This window comes from Indicator indicator, chromosome 17, assembly GCF_027791375.1.
Source record: "Indicator indicator isolate 239-I01 chromosome 17, UM_Iind_1.1, whole genome shotgun sequence".
Taxonomy (NCBI): Eukaryota; Metazoa; Chordata; class Aves; order Piciformes; family Indicatoridae; genus Indicator; species Indicator indicator.
In genome coordinates this window covers 13,080,217-13,098,779 of record NC_072026.1, presented here as the reverse complement: position 1 = coordinate 13,098,779, position 18,563 = coordinate 13,080,217, and the positions used below count along the sequence as shown (strand labels likewise).

At 40.3% G+C, this 18,563-nt stretch overlaps 1 protein-coding gene across 1 annotated transcript in view; it reads left to right on the top strand.

The window, feature by feature from the left end:
- The window catches only part of COL4A6 (collagen type IV alpha 6 chain), a 91,210-nt gene that overhangs the window by 57,120 nt on the left and 15,527 nt on the right, over positions 1–18,563 (top strand). Inside the window, exons 6-22 of the mRNA XM_054388861.1 lie at positions 1,555–1,623; positions 2,606–2,641; positions 3,047–3,109; positions 3,746–3,781; positions 3,919–3,960; positions 4,772–4,864; positions 5,862–5,915; positions 7,312–7,371; positions 8,098–8,142; positions 9,297–9,350; positions 10,372–10,441; positions 11,163–11,273; positions 12,075–12,224; positions 13,681–13,785; positions 13,983–14,143; positions 15,195–15,374; positions 15,965–16,148. Coding sequence (XP_054244836.1) covers positions 1,555–1,623; positions 2,606–2,641; positions 3,047–3,109; positions 3,746–3,781; positions 3,919–3,960; positions 4,772–4,864; positions 5,862–5,915; positions 7,312–7,371; positions 8,098–8,142; positions 9,297–9,350; positions 10,372–10,441; positions 11,163–11,273; positions 12,075–12,224; positions 13,681–13,785; positions 13,983–14,143; positions 15,195–15,374; positions 15,965–16,148 — 1,513 coding nt within the window. The remainder of the gene's footprint in view (positions 1–1,554; positions 1,624–2,605; positions 2,642–3,046; positions 3,110–3,745; positions 3,782–3,918; positions 3,961–4,771; positions 4,865–5,861; positions 5,916–7,311; positions 7,372–8,097; positions 8,143–9,296; positions 9,351–10,371; positions 10,442–11,162; positions 11,274–12,074; positions 12,225–13,680; positions 13,786–13,982; positions 14,144–15,194; positions 15,375–15,964; positions 16,149–18,563) is intronic.

The following is an 18,563-nucleotide window of genomic DNA, read 5'->3' as shown; positions in this document are numbered from 1 at the left end:
TGACAAATATTTGAATATTTGTTCACATTCAGAGCCTGATCTTAGATGTAAGGTCATGTAACTGTCTATGTAATGGAACTCCTTTGCATATATACATGAAGAAAAGGAAGGAAATGCAGCTGGTGGATATAAATAATTCCATTGATTTCAGCACTTCCAAACTGTGCTAAGACATCTTTACATGTCATCCAGCCTTGAAATTGGTGAGGCTGAAAAATACTGGGGCAATAAGATCAAATTAAAAGTACTGCTTTCCAGAGTAACTGTTTTACTTATACCTGCTGCTCAAATTTCTGTTTTGTAATGCTTGTAGGATTACAGTTTTGGCAAAGAAAGCTACTTGGATAAGCTAACCTCTCTCAAAATAAGTTGGCAATTAAATGAAATTATCTCATACAAACTAGATGGAATGAGCAAGATTGAAATAAATTGAGTAAATCTAGAATTATAATGGCAACTTCTTCAGAAGATTCATGCAGTCTACCATTTTTTTCTCTCATTGATTCTGAATTAAATTCAATGATTTACAGTGTTAAACAAGAGATAGAATCATTGAATGATTTGAGTTGGAAGGGACCTAAAAGATCATCTAGTTTCAAGCCCCCCTGCCGTGGGCAGGGACACTTTCCACAAGATCAGATTGCTCAAAAGCCCATCCAGCCTGGCCTTGCACGTTTTAGGCAGGGGACATCCACAACTTCTGTGGGCAACCAGTGCTTCACCACCCTCACAGTAAAGAATTTCTTCCTAATATCTTATCTAATTCTACTCTCTTCCAGTTCAAAAGCATTGCCCCTTGTCCTGTCATTGCACTCCCTGATCAGGACTCCCTCTCCAGATTTTCTGTAGGCCCCCTTTAAGTACTGGAAGGCTGCTCTAAGGTCTCACTGGAGCCTTCTCTTGTCCAGGCTGAACAATCCAAACTGTCTTAAGCCTGTCCTCATAGGGGAGGTGCTCCAGCTCCCTGATCATCCTCATGTACCTCCTCTGGACCCACTCAAACAGATCTATGTGATATTTACACTGAGGGTACCAGAGCTGGACCCAGCACTGCAAAGTGGGATCTCACTAGAGTGGAGCAGAAGGGCAGAACTCCCTCCTTCTACCTCCTGGCCATGCACACATTGCCCAGCCTGAATCCATGTTTGGTGTTGCCCCAGCACAGGTCAGGACCTTGCACTTGACCTTCTTGAACTTCATGAAGTTTGCCTAAGCCCAGCTCTTTAGCTTGTCGAGGTCTCTCTGGATGACATTGACACATACATGAGCAGGAGGGTTACACCATGTCAAACAGATTCAAATAGGATCTTAAAAGTCATAAGAGGCCTAAAATGAAAGGGAAATCTAATATAAACAGGAAAATACCAGAGGAAATGCTTGCAGAACTTTGTCCTAAGTTCTCATAATACCACAGCTTCTTTCACAAAGCTGCAGTGATGCTTCTGCAGTTTACTGGTGCCAGGAGTTTGCCTGGTTTGTTATACTGAATATAAGTTCTTTCAAAACTAAATCAGTATTTTTTCTAGATTTCTTTTTTTTTTTTTTTTAAATCAGGGTCGTCCTGGTCCGAAAGGTGTTAAAGGAGATCCTGTTTTTGCTCAAGGCAGTCTTAAAGGAATGAAGGTAAGACTTGTCATCACATAGAAGAAAATGCAATACAAGAACTGTTCTAATGTCCTCCAGGTTGTAGGTCTCATGCTGCAGGTTAGATTGCTCATGATGATAGATGTGGGTATCTGGGCCTGTGAAAAAGGCCTGATAATAATTCCGTTAATGAGAATGCAGAATGCTCACAGAACTTGGAATTGCTTGGTCTTTACAGAGATCTTGTTCATCCCATACTGGGATGCTGGCACATTGCTCAGCCTGTTCCCGTTCAGTGTTATTGCTGGTTCTTCACTTGTCTCTGGAGGTCTAGCACCATTCATCTGTGGTGTCAAACCATGGATGTGAGGAATGTTTTGTAAGTTTCTCCTGGCTTAGATGAGGTAGCATATGTGTTTTTAGATGCAGATGTAGCCCATGAGGGGCCCTTCACCTACACTTGGAACTTTCCTGTGACTAACATCCTTGCACGTGCCAGGTCTGTTGAAATAACAGCTGAGGAAAGCCTCATGTGCATGTTAAGATTTATACTGTGAGATTCCAGCTGCCTCCCAATGTTTTTAGAACAGGGAGATACTAGTAAGTGATCAGTCATATTCTTGGTGTAAATATATGAATATCATATCCCACTCATGGTATTCCCTCCTTTGCTGCCATGAAGTCAGGATTTTGCTCTATTTAATAAAGACCTCACGCTGAAATGTCTGTATAAAGTCTGTAATTTTATTTCCTGTACAGAAAATACAAACTGCAGATATACAAACTTTAGTTTTGCCACTTTAGTTTCTCTTGTTATCTGTTAATAAAATGCTTGTAATTTCTCTGGAGTTTTGGAATTTCTCCATTACCCAATTTAAATATGGAAGCACAGCTGTTGAGATATTTTCGTATTTACACTTAATATAGTATTAACAGCAAATATTTCAATTTATACACAACTTAATGCTTATTATGGTTTGTTGCAGTAACTAATTTTTACTCATACATTTATAATTTTTAGGGAGAAAATGGTCTTCCTGGATTGGATGGGATTTCTGTAAGTTATTTAATTTGGAGAATAATTATTTTTAAAAATATTAAGTAGGCATTTTTTTAATTGGTTCTCAAGGGCACTTTTCAAATTATCAGGCAATTTATTTTCATGTGTGGTACCAGTAGCATGAGCAGTTACAGCTTTGTTGTGGTATGAGTGGATCCACATTAGGCTAGGGGAGGTCAGATTTTTGCTGTTATCTGGGGTTTTCCTTTTGCAGATCAAACTCCATTCTACCATTGAACTCTGTAAATTTGGTTTTCAAAATATGCCTAGTAATATAAAATGGATTGTTATATTATTTAATTTGGCATTTCTTAATGTGTCCTGAGTATTTATTTTTTTCTGGTTGGGTTTTGATGAGGTAAGTCCTACATATTCTGTATTTGTCCTATATTCTTGTTATAGGGTCCAAAAGGTATTCCAGGTCCAAAAGGTTCTGCAGGCCCTATAGGACTGCCAGGCTTGCAGGTAAGAGACCTCAGCTGATGCATTTGTTGACAGAACCATTCAAAATGTTGGCAGTTTTCCCTCCTTGTCTGTATTTGTGTGATGACAAAGAGCAAAGTGTGTGTGCATCTAAAAGGGCTGAGCACAGCTGACTACAGGCATAGAATACTTGAATTTAGATAGTTTATTCTAATCACAAGAAGGAAGGCTCCTCTCTGGAGCAGCTTTCAGAGCAGCAATCATGAATGAGGTCTCCAGCAAACCCGTAGAGCACTGCCTATAAACACAACATTATACAGTTCTGAGTGCTTCCTCATCTTGGGAGTAGAGGGAATATGCTGACCTCTGCATGTTTGGAGCCTTTGTAATCATGAAATGTGCTAAAGGGCTTTCAAAGTACTACAAGAGAGTTTCAGTTGTTCAGAGGTAAAAATTAAATACATGTGTGTTGCTTTTAAATTGGAGCTTTCTCTTAGTTAACCACAGTACCAAAGGACTATGCTATTACAGGTGAGATGACATGAAGATCATGTCTCAGTTTTGTTTTGGAGGAAAGAGGAGAAAGTTCAGGTACCACTGCAGATCCCAGCATTGCTCCAATTGTGTGCATCTTAATTGAGTCTAAAGAAGTAAAATTTTAATCTTGTTCCCACTTAGGGTCCAGTGGGTCCCCCTGGGCCACCAGGTCCAAAAGTAAGTACCTGCTATTCCTGTCTTCTTTCTACACCTGCTTGCGGTAATTTTTAAAAGTGCTGGTGATACTGATGATGTGACGCTGTTGCTGCTCTTGTTTTGTTATTCATTCCTTATTGTTTTTTTTTCTTTTCTAGGGTAACATGGGATTAGGCTTTCAAGGAGAGAAAGGAGAAAAGGTAACCTGCTCTTTTCTAGAAAGAGGATGAAATAATACTTCAGTGTTCCATCATAGCTTGATTCTCTAGACAGTGACTCAATTCTAGCCTTTTCTTCTTTTACTTTTTCTTTTCTTGGACTGCTTGGCAGTCCAAATACTACATATTCTTGCTGGTTCCTTATTTGTTGGTACATGAAAAAAGGATGGGAGCTTTTTCCGGATGAAGAAGAAGGGGAAAATCTCAGTTCAAGCACAGCACTTTCATGGTTATCAAAATATGAGGTCCTTAGACATCTTTTGAATCTCTGTCTTTCAGTTTCTTAGGACCTTCACATCTTGTATTGAATTATTCTGACTTTGTTCTTTTTTTCATTTGTCATATTCTTTGGCCCAATTGATGTGTGATTTACTGTCATACAATCCTAAATGGGTGCCATGCAGCCTGTAGGAATTTACACTGGCATAATGGGGCTTCTGAAAGGTCTCAACCTGGGAGTTGAATCTGCTGCTTTTAAAATCAGTTCTCATTCTTCCTTTCTAATTGTTTCTTGTCTTTTCTTTCGTGTTTTTCTGCAAAATTTTTCCAGAATGTTTTCCTGTTGATTCAGAAGCTGAGCCTTTTTTCTTTTCTTCCCATGTTTTTATATCCAAAACCCTTCTGAAACTCATTTAATGTATTTTGTTCATCTTAATTTCCAGTCTGATCTTCTGACTTCCATGACCAAACTCCTGTACCAGCATTTAGGCACACAAATATTACCTATGTGTTTTTTTGCTAGACACTTTCATAGGAAAAAAAAAATGTAAATAGCTTCCTCTTTTGCCAACAGGGTGATGTAGGGCTGCCTGGCCCTCCGGGTCCACCACCATCCACTGGAATACTGGAATTCATGGGATTTCCTAAAGGAAAGCAAGGAGAAAAGGTCTGTGAATTCAGCTTACAAACACTCTTCTTCCCCATGCTCCTTCCTTAAAGGCTGAATGAAATTACTGGACAAGGGGGTCTCTTGCATTTTGAGATCAAAATACTTTTCTGTACTAATTTAATCTACCAGATGGATATTGAATGAAATTATTCTTAGCTAAGAGCATTGTAGACCACTGGAGAATGTACACCTCTCAGAAGGAGAAATCTGAAAGCTATTTAAAGATTTTCATCATTAATACTAAAAACAAATTAACTGTAGTTGGTTTCTGCTGGACATCTGAAATCATGTCATGTGAAGCAAAACAATTTAATCCATTTAGAAAAATAAAGCCTCATCTCTTTTGCTTTGACTGTGATGCACACTACTCTGAAATGATGAGATTTCTGTCCTTTGTTTTCCTGGCATTTACTGAGATACCTATGTGGCTCATCAGTGTTTTTATAGAAGCTGTATGAACCCTGAGTTAAAGGTTCTCTGTACACTTGAAATTTAGGCACACTGAATTAATCCAGACCCTATACAGGCTTGTTTGGGAGCCCACTAGGAGCTTGCCTAAGCCTCTGTATAAGTCATGACAGATACTGTCTTACTTGGAGTTACATTAGTGTGAAGTGAGATTCAAACACTGTGCTATCTCATCATGTGTTATTTTGCTGCTTTCCATGAAGTCCCATGCACGTTCCATGTTCCACTAGCCTAGGTGACAATATAAAATGCCTCTAATTTGACTTCTAGCAGTGGAGGACAGTAGAACATCAGTTTCCAAGTAGTGATCTTTGAAGCCATGGGCAGTGGTCACAGGCCGTTGCATCTACCTTCACTGTGCTGAGATACACTGTATCTGGCACATGATGACACACTTCAAGTGTATTTGCTGACAAATAAATTACAAGGCCTTACTTCAGGAGTCAGGAACTTGATGGGTGGATTGGGGAAAGTCTTGCTTTCATGGGGACAGTGATTTATTGTGTTTACTTCTTCCTCTTGTCAGGGTGAGCCAGGCCCTCGGGGATTACCTGGAGACGAAGGATTGCCTGGCATACCGGTGAGGACAGAGAAGAGCTCTTAGACATGTAATGTGTGTTAGACGATTCAGTACCCTCTGAATAGCTCACAAGGCTGCTGTAGGAGTTTGTAAGCACCAAAGTACTTTGCAAATCTGATAAAAACGTCCACAGGACTTTTTGAAGAGTGTAACTGTAACCTGTTTAAACACTTTTTGTGCTAGAGATACAAAGAGGATAATGCTGTCCTACTATAGGTGTTACAAAGCAGCAGTCATTTCAGTGCCTGTAATCTGCAGCTTGCAGAGATCAGCAAGGAGACAGAGCCTTTACATGGCCACTTGATGGCAGTGTTTCTTGATGTCCCACCCAGAGCCAGGCATCATTTATCTTAAAATCCCAGTTTATTTCCTTTAATTGTATCTAAACATGCTTTTTTGTTATTTTACTTTAAAGTTGTAAAGCACACACAGATCTTTCTGTCTGTCTCTATATATCCAGCTTTAAGGTGGGCTGTTTAACATGAGTGCTCATAAACTCAGGAATGTTTAGCATCTTCTCTGAATCAAGCACAACAATTTATCCCTGGATTCCAGAGAGCTATTTACCAGCTTGTAACCTGTGTAAACACAGGTAATTTTGGTAAATTCAGGGAATAAATATTTTGTCGAACTTGTGGCTAATAAGATAAATTGTTTACCAGTTTCTTTAATGTACACATGTTCTGAGTAGAAAAACATGCAAGAAGAACCCTTACATGAAGCAAAGTTTGTTTTTAGCCTTTCTGGACATGTTCCATTATGTGCATATTTAGCTTTATGCATCACAAGAGGCCCAGTGAGGCGGTGGGGTTGAACACACATGTGAATTTAACCACAGGAAGATATGCCAGGATTGAAGCCTGAAAATTGCTTAACTACTGTAACAGTGGCTGAAATTAAAACCTGGTGTTCTATCTCTGGATTTAATACTTCTTACTGACTGGGAAAACCACCAAACGTTTCCAAATGCTGAGCATGAAAATGCAAGTTTTGTGTAATTCTTAGGCTTTAGAAATGAAAAAGAATGTTCTGAGCTCTCGCTTGAGCTGCTGCTACTAAGAAATGAGGTTTGAAATAATTTCTAAGTGTAGAATACAGTACAAAGCAGCAGTGGACTTTGCTCAGTATAGCATGGGGTTACTGGTATCTGCTAGTGAAAGATGTGCCATGGTTTGAATGGATGGAAGTTATGGAGAATGAAGAAGAGAATGTGCTGCACCTACTGCCAAGTCTGGTTGATACAGGTTTTCTTTCTCTCCCAGTAGAAGCAGTCAGTTGCCCTTGTCTCTCTGTACTACTGTTTCTATTAACAGAAGGGTTTGTGATCATTTTGTCTTAGGGCTGTGCTGTACAGTTTCAGGCAGATGACAGATTTAATGTTGACATTTTTCCTCAGGGCTTTGGAGGTGTTGGAGAAAAAGGAGAAAAAGGTGTTCCTGGTTTACCAGGTGGCAGGGTAGGTAACTTTACAAAGTTCTTAAATGCCTTTTCTCAAACACATGAAGTGGCCATTTCATCAACAGAAGCATTCCCAAAGCATGTTAGAGTCTCAGACATAGGACTGGGTCCCATAGTAGCCAGCACCATACAAGAACAAGATAGTTTCTCATCTTACTAAAGTCCAGGTCAAAAGTGGTATGAAAGATGTGTTCAGACAAGCAGTTCAAGAAAATCAGATGGAAGTATTTAGTGGAGGTCTGGATACTGCAGGGCCTGTCTTTTTCCAGTATTTTTGAAAGCTTCACAGAAAAGGAAGCATGCAGGAGGTCCAAATGAAGATAATAAAGAGGCCTTACAGAGGCTTTAGGGAGCTCTTAGCCAGTGCCAGAACCAACCATCAGAGAACATAGATATTTGGGGAAGAAAAGGGCAAGCTGGCAATAGATGTTGGTCTAACTAGTCAGCAAATGTGGGAGTTACCAGCATGCTCAGTCACATGCCAACCATGGATTCTTTAAACCACTATTAACCTCCAGAGATGTGCTTCTATACAACAGAAAGACCAAGGCATTCTGTTCTGTGTGTGCATAGTCAATTGATAGAAGGTCTAGATTGAATTTTTTCATAGCTTTATAATTACAAAATTTTCATTATTTGGTGCTGAGGTATTTGCAGCCTAATATAAGGTGACCAGACTGAGATGGAGCCTTTGAAAGTTAATGGGGTTTTTTTGCTGTTCTAGGGTATTTTGGGACTGGATGGGTCTGATGGGATTCCAGGAAGAAAGGTGACATTTCTGTTATTTTTTTACTGTACTTAAAATTACAGAAGCCATCTAGCTGCTTAAGATCTACTGACTTCCTTATCTAGTGACTTCAAGTTCCCTGATGGATGAATGCACCTGCCTTATTAAACTAGTGAGAGTAAACTAGAAAGCTTGTGTAAAACTCCAGATCTTTTTAACTGTCTCTCTAATTATCCCTATGCATTTAGAGAACCACCTCCACAGATTTGAAATTGTACATTCCCTCCTGGAACAATCAGCTTTCTCCTTTTTCCAGTGTTGGGAGAGAAAATGGCCAGGTGATCAAGTGGCTGAAAACATGTCTAAGTACTTGCACTTGTAGATGAAGCAGTGGAAATTTTGCGGCCTGGAATTCAGTTGCTTGTGTAGTTTGCTCCAATATAATCTAATTCATATCTATATGTTAAAATTGTACTATTCAAACCAGATCCTTTATGGCAGATTCCTCAGCAATACAGTATATGGGCTATATTGGAGCCTACAGCTGTCCAAGACTTCGGAATCACAGGCAAGATTAATAGTTAAGGTTCCTTGCTCCAGAGCTCCTGGACTATCCGATTATTCTGCAGCAGCAGTGGAATTTGTAATCCATACTGGGCCAGGCTGAGTAAGTTACCCAGTAGAGAACAGTAGATCGCTTTTGTGTAGATGTCCAGTCACACACCCAAAAGAGGAAATTTGGTGTCCCTGAGAATGCTACGATGAAATGGAGAACTGGATCTCCCAGGTGCCACTTTAATTGTTGTGGTGCCAATATTTTGTTGGAGTGGGACAGAGCAGAGGGGAAAGTGTGAGAGACAATGAAGACAATGTTCTAGACTCCTTACTCTACAAACATTTCTATGGTTCTGTGAGAACTCCAAGGTGTTCTCTTGGTTTCGACACCCTCATGCCTGCTCACAAGTTCTCACCATCTTTACAGAATAAGAACACCTAAAGGAGCTGTGGTATTTTGTGAGTGCTGAGAAATTGGTGCCATCAGTTTTCTCTTTCTTTATTTTTTCTGTAAATATTTGGTGGGATAATAAATTAGGTTTGTGATTCAAGTCCAGGCACTGCAGATGCCTCAGCTAACAAACAATGCCACAGCCTTACTGTCTCATTGTGTAACAGTGTTCCTCTGTGTGACTTCACAGGGTCATCCAGGTATTCCAGGCTATCCAGGGCTGGATGGAGTTGAGGGCATGAAGGTAACTTCTCACTTGAAAATACTAAAGCACTGTTTTTTTAAAGATGTTTGCATGAATAAACAAGTATTGTTACCCCAGTCAAATCTTTACCACTGTGTTTCAGCTCCTTATTTACTTTACTGTTAAGGATAAAAATGAATGTTTGCTGAACTATGAACACTTGGATATTTTAACACCTTTACTGTGTTCATTCATGATTTACAATTTTAGGTGTAGTCTCTCTGGTCTCCTTTATCCTTGACATCAAGGCCATATTACCTGGACAATTGAGGCAAGATTAGATAGATGGAAGTAAGTGGGTTTTAGGATAGTTTCCAAGGCTATCTTAGATCACAGATCTGCAAGTATTGACAAGCCTGAAAAGAGTCTTGTACTGGAGATAGGCAAAACATAGTAGACATTTCGTGAGTGATTCACCACTTGGGCAATCAGACATCTGGAAACAGAGGAAAATGGTCAGATACAGTTTGCTGTGAAAAAAAAACTTACCAGCCACCAAGAATAGTATATAGTTGGCAGATGTGAAGGGCTTGTGCAGAGCATATAAAAGAAGTAGAACAGGTTTATGTGCAGAGGAGTATTACTGGAAGAAGCAGCAAAGTGTTCACTGCCTTGGCTCATTGCATGATGTTTCTGTTATAAATATAGTGGCAGTTTGGATAACAGTCCAAACAGATTTTGCATTTGCAGTTTCAAAGAGGATTTGATACTGTGTTAGAGTGAGAGGAAGGAATGATACTGCAGTTTGTCATAACATGCATGTTCGTGCTTCCTACAGAGGTGACAGGATAGCTTCAGAGAATAGCTGGATAATAGCAAACACTTCGTCTGAAGCAGCCATCAATTTCATCAGATGGAAAGTAGGTAGGTCAGGACAGCAGATGACTGTGAATAGCAGAAGAACAAATTCTTCAGCAAGATAAGGAATGATGGTTAGTCAGTGACTTACTACAGACATTGCTGCCCAGATTTCCGTTCCATCACCCATCTGAAGATGACATGAATCCGTTTTCTTCTACAGGGGGAATTAGGTGACATTGGTCCCCCAGGCCCTCCTATTGTTGTTGACAGGGAAGGTGTAGTCATTTCAGGTATGTGTTTTTGTTTTGCTTTGGAACTCCTCTAAAGCAGTTTATCTTATCCAGCTTTCCTTCTTACTTTGTTATACCACTTTTCCAAATTATGCATTGAGTCTAACCCATCCCTTCTTATTTTTCCTTTTGTTTCCATATTGTTGGCATACAATTACATCTGATCCCACATTTATTACTTCAGAGTTTACAGTAAACCTTTCATACTCACATTGCAGAATTTGTTTTAAGGCAGAATGAAATTTAGTGCCTGGGAGGCTGACTGCGTGTGAGCATGGGGAAGTGCTGTGTGTCTACCCCTGTCTGTCTTCAAAGGAAATGGCTTCCTTGTGTTACTTGGAAATGGGACTCTCAGTGTCATTCTGCTATTATTTGTCATGCAGTGTAGTAAGAATATTGTTGAGAAAATGAGCTGTTAGCAACACAGCTGAACAAGGGCTGGATGGGAACAGTCTCCAAAGCTGTATAAGGGGACAAATTGTGTAATCTCTCCTGTTCTTCTTCCTTCACACGCAGTCAAGTTTGGAACTACCTCTAACAGGTCAGGAGGAATTTTTCCCATTATTGTTAACTTTGACTAACTATCTTACTGCTTACCCTAACGGCATTGCGTCCTTTGCTCTCAATGACATCAGTGGCTACAGGGGTAGTTGACTGAACAGTCTTTCAGCAGAAACTCCCATGAGATTTTCTTCCTTGTTTGTCTGTATTTGTGTAATAGGTGCCCCAGGTGACCCTGGAAACCCAGGAATACCTGGTCCTCCAGGAGATGAAGGGATCAGGGGTTTACCAGGCCTTCCAGGAGCTCCAGGGTTTCCAGGCCTGGAGAGAGGTAAAGCAGCTATTAACAGTGCATTTAGCAGGCTGTTTTCTATGCCTGTTTCTGAGAACTCTCTCTGTGGTGGCCTGGAGATGGTGAAGGTATTGGAGCAAGCCTCTCCCTGCTCCCTCAGCTGGCTGATTTGCAGAATGCTGCAGGAGACATAGGAGACAGGTATGATACACAGGGAAACTGAGTATGATGACTTGAATGGGAGCAGAATTAGTCCCACAATGATTACAGCCCAGGTGAGTCTTCAGGTGTAAATATTTGGTGTAGCAGTGTACAGAGAGATTGTTTGATTGGCAGAATCTTTTCTACATTTTAAATAATAGGAAATTATTTTGAAAATTATTTTTTTAAAAAGGACTTTTCATATTTGCAATAGGGAACTAGCAGACTGGCTAGATAAACCTACTATAGGTGCAACCCATTTGTCCCATCAAAGACCTCACTTAAAAGTTTGTTTCAGTTGAATGTCATCTGTCAAGTCTTTGGATGCAGTGATCCAGAGACCAGGCACTACCGAGAAGATTTATCTCACCAGAAGGAAATCACAAATAAATAATCCACAGTCTTATGTAGTTAATTGTCTTAACTAACCAATGGGATTTAAATGCAGCCCTGTGAAGTTTTTTGGCTGACTAGAGGTATGTGTAAATGGGAGCTAGTTGGTGCCTCTGATTAGTAAGTTTTCCTTTGGAAATTGTTCTGTGCTAACATGGTTGCAGTCCAGGACACAACAGAATTTTCATAGCATTAAAAATGTGCACGTGCTGGTGAAGAGCTGCTCACTGTATCATTGTTCTCTAGATGGAATGGGCCCTGGAGGGTCTCCAGGTATTCCAGGTATGAAGGGTGAAGTGGGAGAACCAGGAAGAACAACAATTGGACTACCAGGCACTCCTGGTAGAGGGGGTTTACCCGGTCTGCCAGGAGCACCAGGATTGCCTGGTCCACCACGTATGTATATTTGCAACACGTATTTTTATATTGTATTCAGAGTGAAGTGTATTTATTTCTTTGCTAGTGAGGATTATTCATCTGTAAACCTAAAATCTTTGGTTGATACTTCATTGTGGTCATAACTCACAGCCCTAAATATATATCTCAGCAGCTACCCTTCTGAAGTTAGAAAATAGAGGTGATTACTGTTAGAGCAGTAGCCTGAGAGCCTGAAGCACAAGGTTGTGTGGACACAATTTATGACACAGAGTACTTGGAAGTTCTAGACTAGCCTCCTGCTAGCTTTTCTAAAGAATAGACTATGGCCTGGGGTAAATGTCTAGTCTTGTTGGAAGGTATTTTGGGTACGAGGAGTCAGATAGGATGTCTGTTTTCAGACTTAAGGAAATGTGATTTTATTTTTAGATGTTCATTTGTGTGCATCCCCTGATTGGGTTCATTATGCATTGTTCTGTTTTCCTCAGAAATTACATTAAAAGGGCTGATTTTACACAAACCTCGTGCTTTACCATTCTACCATAAACTGAGTGCAAACAGCCTGTTTTATTTTTGAGAGCCACCCTTTCAAAACAGGGCACACTCCAGTGATGGAGCCAATGAGAATGGTCTGATGAAATTGTTTCTGTGGAGAAGCAGTAAGTGCTCTCTTATCAATAACTGTTTGCTAGTCAAATCCAGCTGATTTTTCTGCAGAGCCTGTAAAGCTCTTGTAGCTGATTTTAGCTGATGGTTGCAGTTTGTTTCCATGGAACATCAGACGGGTGCTGGTCAGCGCTCCATCTTACTGTTGTCACTGAGAGGAAAAGTTTTCAGACACAGTAGTTTTAGATTATGTTTGATCACTTTCCACTGCTGTTTCTGTCATCTCATGTTTCATTCTATTCAGCATATAAAGAGATGGAGAAAATAATCCTGCAGTTACAAAGTGAGGGACAGTGAGAGTCCCCTTAACCTTTTTTTGCCATTTAGTCTCTTTCCTGAGCTGCAGAAGCTTAACAAGAAGTTGAGGAGCTCTGCAGAAGGTAGGTAGCCCAGGGGATGACTACTATGCTAGCAGCAGAGACACTACTCATATATGATAACTTCTGTGCCTACAAAAAGAGCAACAGACAGTCATCATAACCACCAATACATTGATTTCTTCCTTCAACTTCTATCCATATGAGTCTTGCTTTCTCCCAGATTGTAAAGGCATACCTGCCATGAACTAATTCATGTGATCTTTGTACTACCTGCTCACAGTTTAGTTAGTTCTTTAGTCAAGTAGAAGCAAACATATGGCAAAAGACTGCAGCCTATGATACCAACCAAGTTTCATCTCCTTGTGTAACTTCCACAATTGCAGTTTGATTCAGTGCCATATCTGTTGTTTGCATAACTGACATTGTCAGTAATTAATAATCTGGAAAGGGAGCCTTCTCATGGCTTTTGCCTGCCTTCTTTCCACATCTAGGCCCATCATTCCGCCCAGACACAATCCTGGATGGAAGGACTGGGGTCCCAGGGGAGCCTGGACAAAGAGGGCTGCCAGGAGCTTTGGGTCCAAAGGGGTACAAAGGTAATTGACAAGAGTCAACTTTTTCTTGAGCCTCGGAAGGATATTTTCACATGGTTAATAACCCTAAGGGATGAGGTGAAAGTGTCTTTATGACAAAGCACAAGAGGTTGAATCAAATACTGCTTTTGGAGCTCTTGCAACTGAAAAAGATCTTTACCCAAATGAAACTGAGTTGGAGCGTTGACTGTGTTTTTCAGGAGAGGCAGGTGACTGTGCTTGTGATGGAGGAGTTACAAGAGCTGGTCTGAAAGGCATCTCAGGTCCACCAGGTCCATCAGGAAGTCCTGGTGTGCCTGGAATTAAGGGCATTGGTGGAGACCCAGGCACTGTAGGTGCCCCAGGACTGCGAGGCCCTCCGGTAAGGCAGGAGGAGTTTATATTGGTTGTTGTGAATTTAAGGAGAAAAAATACCCATGTGCAATTGCTGGTGTTGATTGTAGTGAAAACAGAACACATTTTTTTTTTTCATCATTTTTCCTACTTGTTTGGATTTAAAAACACAGAAAGGCAACCCAGAAACTGAAAAAAAAAAAAAAAGAAAGTACAGAAAGTATCCACTATAAAAAATGGAAGAAGAAATGGTTCTTTAGTTCTGAGAACTGCATGTTTAGCAGTCAAGAGAAAACCAGTAACAATTATTCTACCATTAGGCCCAGAGTGCTTCCTAAGTTGGGGCTGGCTGCAGAAGCAGATATACAACTGCATGAAGAAAAGATCTGAAAAGTCAGATGGGAAGATCTTTCCACACCAATGCTTATAGCTACAAAAACTGTGTGCCATAGATGCAGTCTCCTTCTCAACTGCTGTATGGTAATTACATATGTGAGAGTTGAGCTGTGATTTTATGGAACATCAACCATAACAAGCAGGATTTTCCAAGGTGCTGAACATTGCTCATTAGCATTATTTACCTTAGAAGATCATAGTCCATGAAGATCCCAGTCTTTTTTCTTTTAGAGTATCCTTATCAGTGTTAGTAAATGAAGCACAGCAAGAAACAGGGAAGAAGATTCAATATTTGGGCCCTGTTACATCCTGAGTGATGACATGTTCCCAGCTGTCGTACAAGGTTGCTATCATTATATACCAGGGCTTGATTTGACAGTGTAAAGCTGTAGTGGAATAATCAAACCTGGTTGTTTGTTGGTTTTGTTTGTTTGTTTTTAGTTAGTGTAAAGTATACAATAGGAAATCCTGTGGAGATTCTTTCTAGCTTTGTTCATTGTGTCTTGCCCTCCTATGACTAGTCTAGTTGAGAGGCATCCCCGTCCATGATGGGGAGGTTGGAGTAGATGATCTCTAAGGTCCTTTCCAACCTAAGCCATTCTATGATTCTAGGACTTTTTTTAAAAGCAAAACCTTTCCTCTGCATGTTCATGGTCCTGTTGTCTTTGTCTTTTGGTCTCTAGGCTTCTGCTGGCCAGCAAGGTCTTCCAGGCCTTAAGGGAGAAAAGGGGGAATCATCCTATGCAACAAGCAAAGGTGCTCGTGGGGACCGTGGTGCAACAGCTCCCAGAGGACCTTCAGGCATCCCAGGAACCCCTGGCAGGGATGGACTTCCAGGCTTGCCAGGCCCACCTGGCCCTCCAGTAAGTTCAGATTAGTTTAGTGGCAGTGCTTCAGAACTGGAATAAGGAGAAGAGACAACGGAAAGACCTGGGTTAGTCCTGATTAGCCCTGCTTTAAGTCTCCAAATACATTAAAAGCTCACAATCCCTGAGTTCAGATTTATCTTGGTCGGGATTAATAATTGGCAATCATTATGGCATATCTGGCTCCCCAGTCAAAAGATAAACTTCCAGTAGTAGTAGTGTAGACAACAACACTGTTTTATGTTGTGTTCTAAAAGGTAAAAGACACTATATGCATAATTATGAGTCAAATCTTGTGACAGAAAAATCACACCAGAGTATTTTATGAAAAAAGCAAGTATGTGTCTGTTAGAATGTGTAATATTTACATGTTGGCAAATATACAGTATTATTTTTAATAGTCACTCAGTTTTCCAGCATTTTGAAATAATGATGGATAATTTCCAGTGCTGTCCATATACCTTCCTAGGCCCATCTGATCCTTCCACAAAACCAACCAAACTCTTATGCACTTGTTAAAAAGATAGTGGTGTATTTGTTTCTACATCTCTCTGATTTTCAGCCGTAATTGTCTTTGCTATGCACAGGGTGATGGTGGGCTGGGTTTCCCAGGTGAAAAAGGACTACCAGGATTACCTGGTTCCAAGGGCTATCGTGGAGAAACTGGTTCTCCTGGCGTTGGATATCCAGGTCCTAGTGGAGTTCGTGGGCCACCAGGTGACCCAGGAATTGATGGATTTCCAGGACAAGCAGGTCTTCCAGGCCCTCCAGGTAGGTGGTGCTGAGTCTGCTCTAATTTTGAAAGGTGCAAAGCTGCTACAAGTCAAATGGCACTCAGACATAGAGAGCTAGCACCAATGTCTTGATTCCATGTCAACCGTTTAAACATGATTTAAGATAAACAGTATTTTTTCTTTGCTGATTTTCAGTGTATTTTCCATTCTGTGTATAAGTACCCTTCTAGATTTGTAATTCTGACAGTCTCAATAATACAGAATCAATAATGTATTTGCAGACATAATGTTGCATCATAGGTTTCTGGGCTGATAAACTGACATTCTGAGTTCATAAACCTTGGTAGAAAGACCTCCGCAATATGAAGAGTTGGCAGAGAAATCTCACACCCAGAGGGAGGTGGGAGCTGGGCCAGAACAGCACTCGGAAGGTTGCACAGACATGCTGGATAGCATGTTACCTCACATCAGTGTCATGCTGGGTTGTTGTTATGGGGTGAGGAGACAGCTGGCACTAGTGTCCCCCTGGAACAGTCTGCATAAGCTTTTTTTCCAATTCATGTCACATGCTAAATGCTAAAAGCTTTACTAATTCCTAGCTATGAATGCTTACATCTTTGTTTGGTAAATTGTCTTGCACAAAATCCACTACATTAAGATTGCATTGTAAGATAAGTAAAAGTAAAATGCTCTGTGCATGATGTGAACTCTGTGGAGCACATCAGAAGCCAGCTCATTATGAATGCTACATGAAAGCTTTGCTATCAGTGAATGATCCTTTGTAGAGCAGTATCTATAGTCAAAATATGTGGGAAAGTGTGAAAAAGTCATTAGCCGGTTCAGTTTGCACCTCCATAGAGATCTGTAAGAATACTTGTGAATGTGTTGCTCCCTCCATACTAGGAGATAATTTGCACACATTAAAAGGTCCTTTGATGTAGTAACTTCCATCTAATATTAAAGAAATGTGAATTGATGGAAGAAATAATAATTTCTTATACTGCGCAGACTGAAAACCATTATCATGAAAATTTTAAAAAAGCCTATGACCCACTGAAGTTACCAGGTGAAACACAACAGTGAGGAGTTCTGCTTGAGTGCATGCTACATGCAGTAAACCAGGGTGAAATAGCCTTGCTTTGGAAAACTCTCAGTATTTTATAAAAAAGCCAAACTGATTTTACCTGGTATGAGTTCATTCAGAGATGCTGGAGTTGCCTGAATTTTGCTTTTTACATGATACGATCATTTTGTAATTGTTTAATTTCCTTGATTCTGGGATATTACTGTGTAAAGTGGAGATTCAGGAGAAATTCTTTACAGTGAAGGTGGTGAGACACTGGAACAGGTTGCCCAGGGATCTTGTGGATACCCCTTCTCTGGAAGCATTCAAGGCCAGGTGGGATGAGGCTTTGAGCAACCTGGTCTAGTGGGAAGTGTCCCCACCCATGGCAGGGGGGTTGAAACTAGATGATCTTCAAGGTCCCTTCCAATCCAAACCATTCTACAAATCTGTGAAACTATAAACTGGGATAATGTAAGGTATTAAGTAGCTGGTCAACACTAAGTTTTCCTTATATAATTTTTACACTAAGCCTTGCTTACATCAATTTGCAAAACACACAAGCAAACGGTCCTATTTACCTTTCAGTTATCCTCACATGAAATATGACTTGGAATCTATTGAGAACAATCTTACAAGAATGTTATTGGAACAGTTCTTAGCACTGTTTCAACCAAAAAATTTGTAGGTATTTTACAGCCTTTGCTTCAGAAAGGCATATTGGGTTACTTTAGGAGTTTTTGCCCTGGCCTGTGTCATTTTGAGAGCTCTGTTCCCACTGTCAGTGGCAAAGAGCCGTATTTGTTACCCATATAGAAGTCCACTGAATTGATTGGATTTATCCAGGAAATAGTTTGGCTCAGGGTCTTCTGTTAGTAAAATGTGTTAGTCTGCAGGAAATTATAACCTTTTCTGAAAAGAAGTATTTAACTCATGTTGCCAGGCACGAAGAAATACTTCCAGTATTGCTTGATTTAGACCAGATTACCTCCTCAGGACTGAAAGCAGTTACAGTTTGGAATGCTCTTAAATGAGTGATGAATAAATTTGGCTTGTCAGACTGGGAATGGATCTCGATTAGAAGGATCCTGTGAAAAGCTGTAAGGAAATAAGAAACAATGTGTCTGTGATACCTGATTATTTCATCCTTAGTCGACCTTGTAGCTGATGCCAGATTTGAAGTACCAAACATTGGGCAACGGTGCAGTTAGGCAGCTGTTTCTCTGTGCGTATGAAAATGTTCAGAGTAATGAAAAAACCCACCTCTCTTCCCCAAATTTGCCTCAGTAGTCATTGTTTATATGTATTCTCTATGACTAAATGCTTTTAAAGTCCTTCAGATTTTCATTTCTAGAAAGTGTATCTCTGGTATTTCAAGGCTATGCCAGC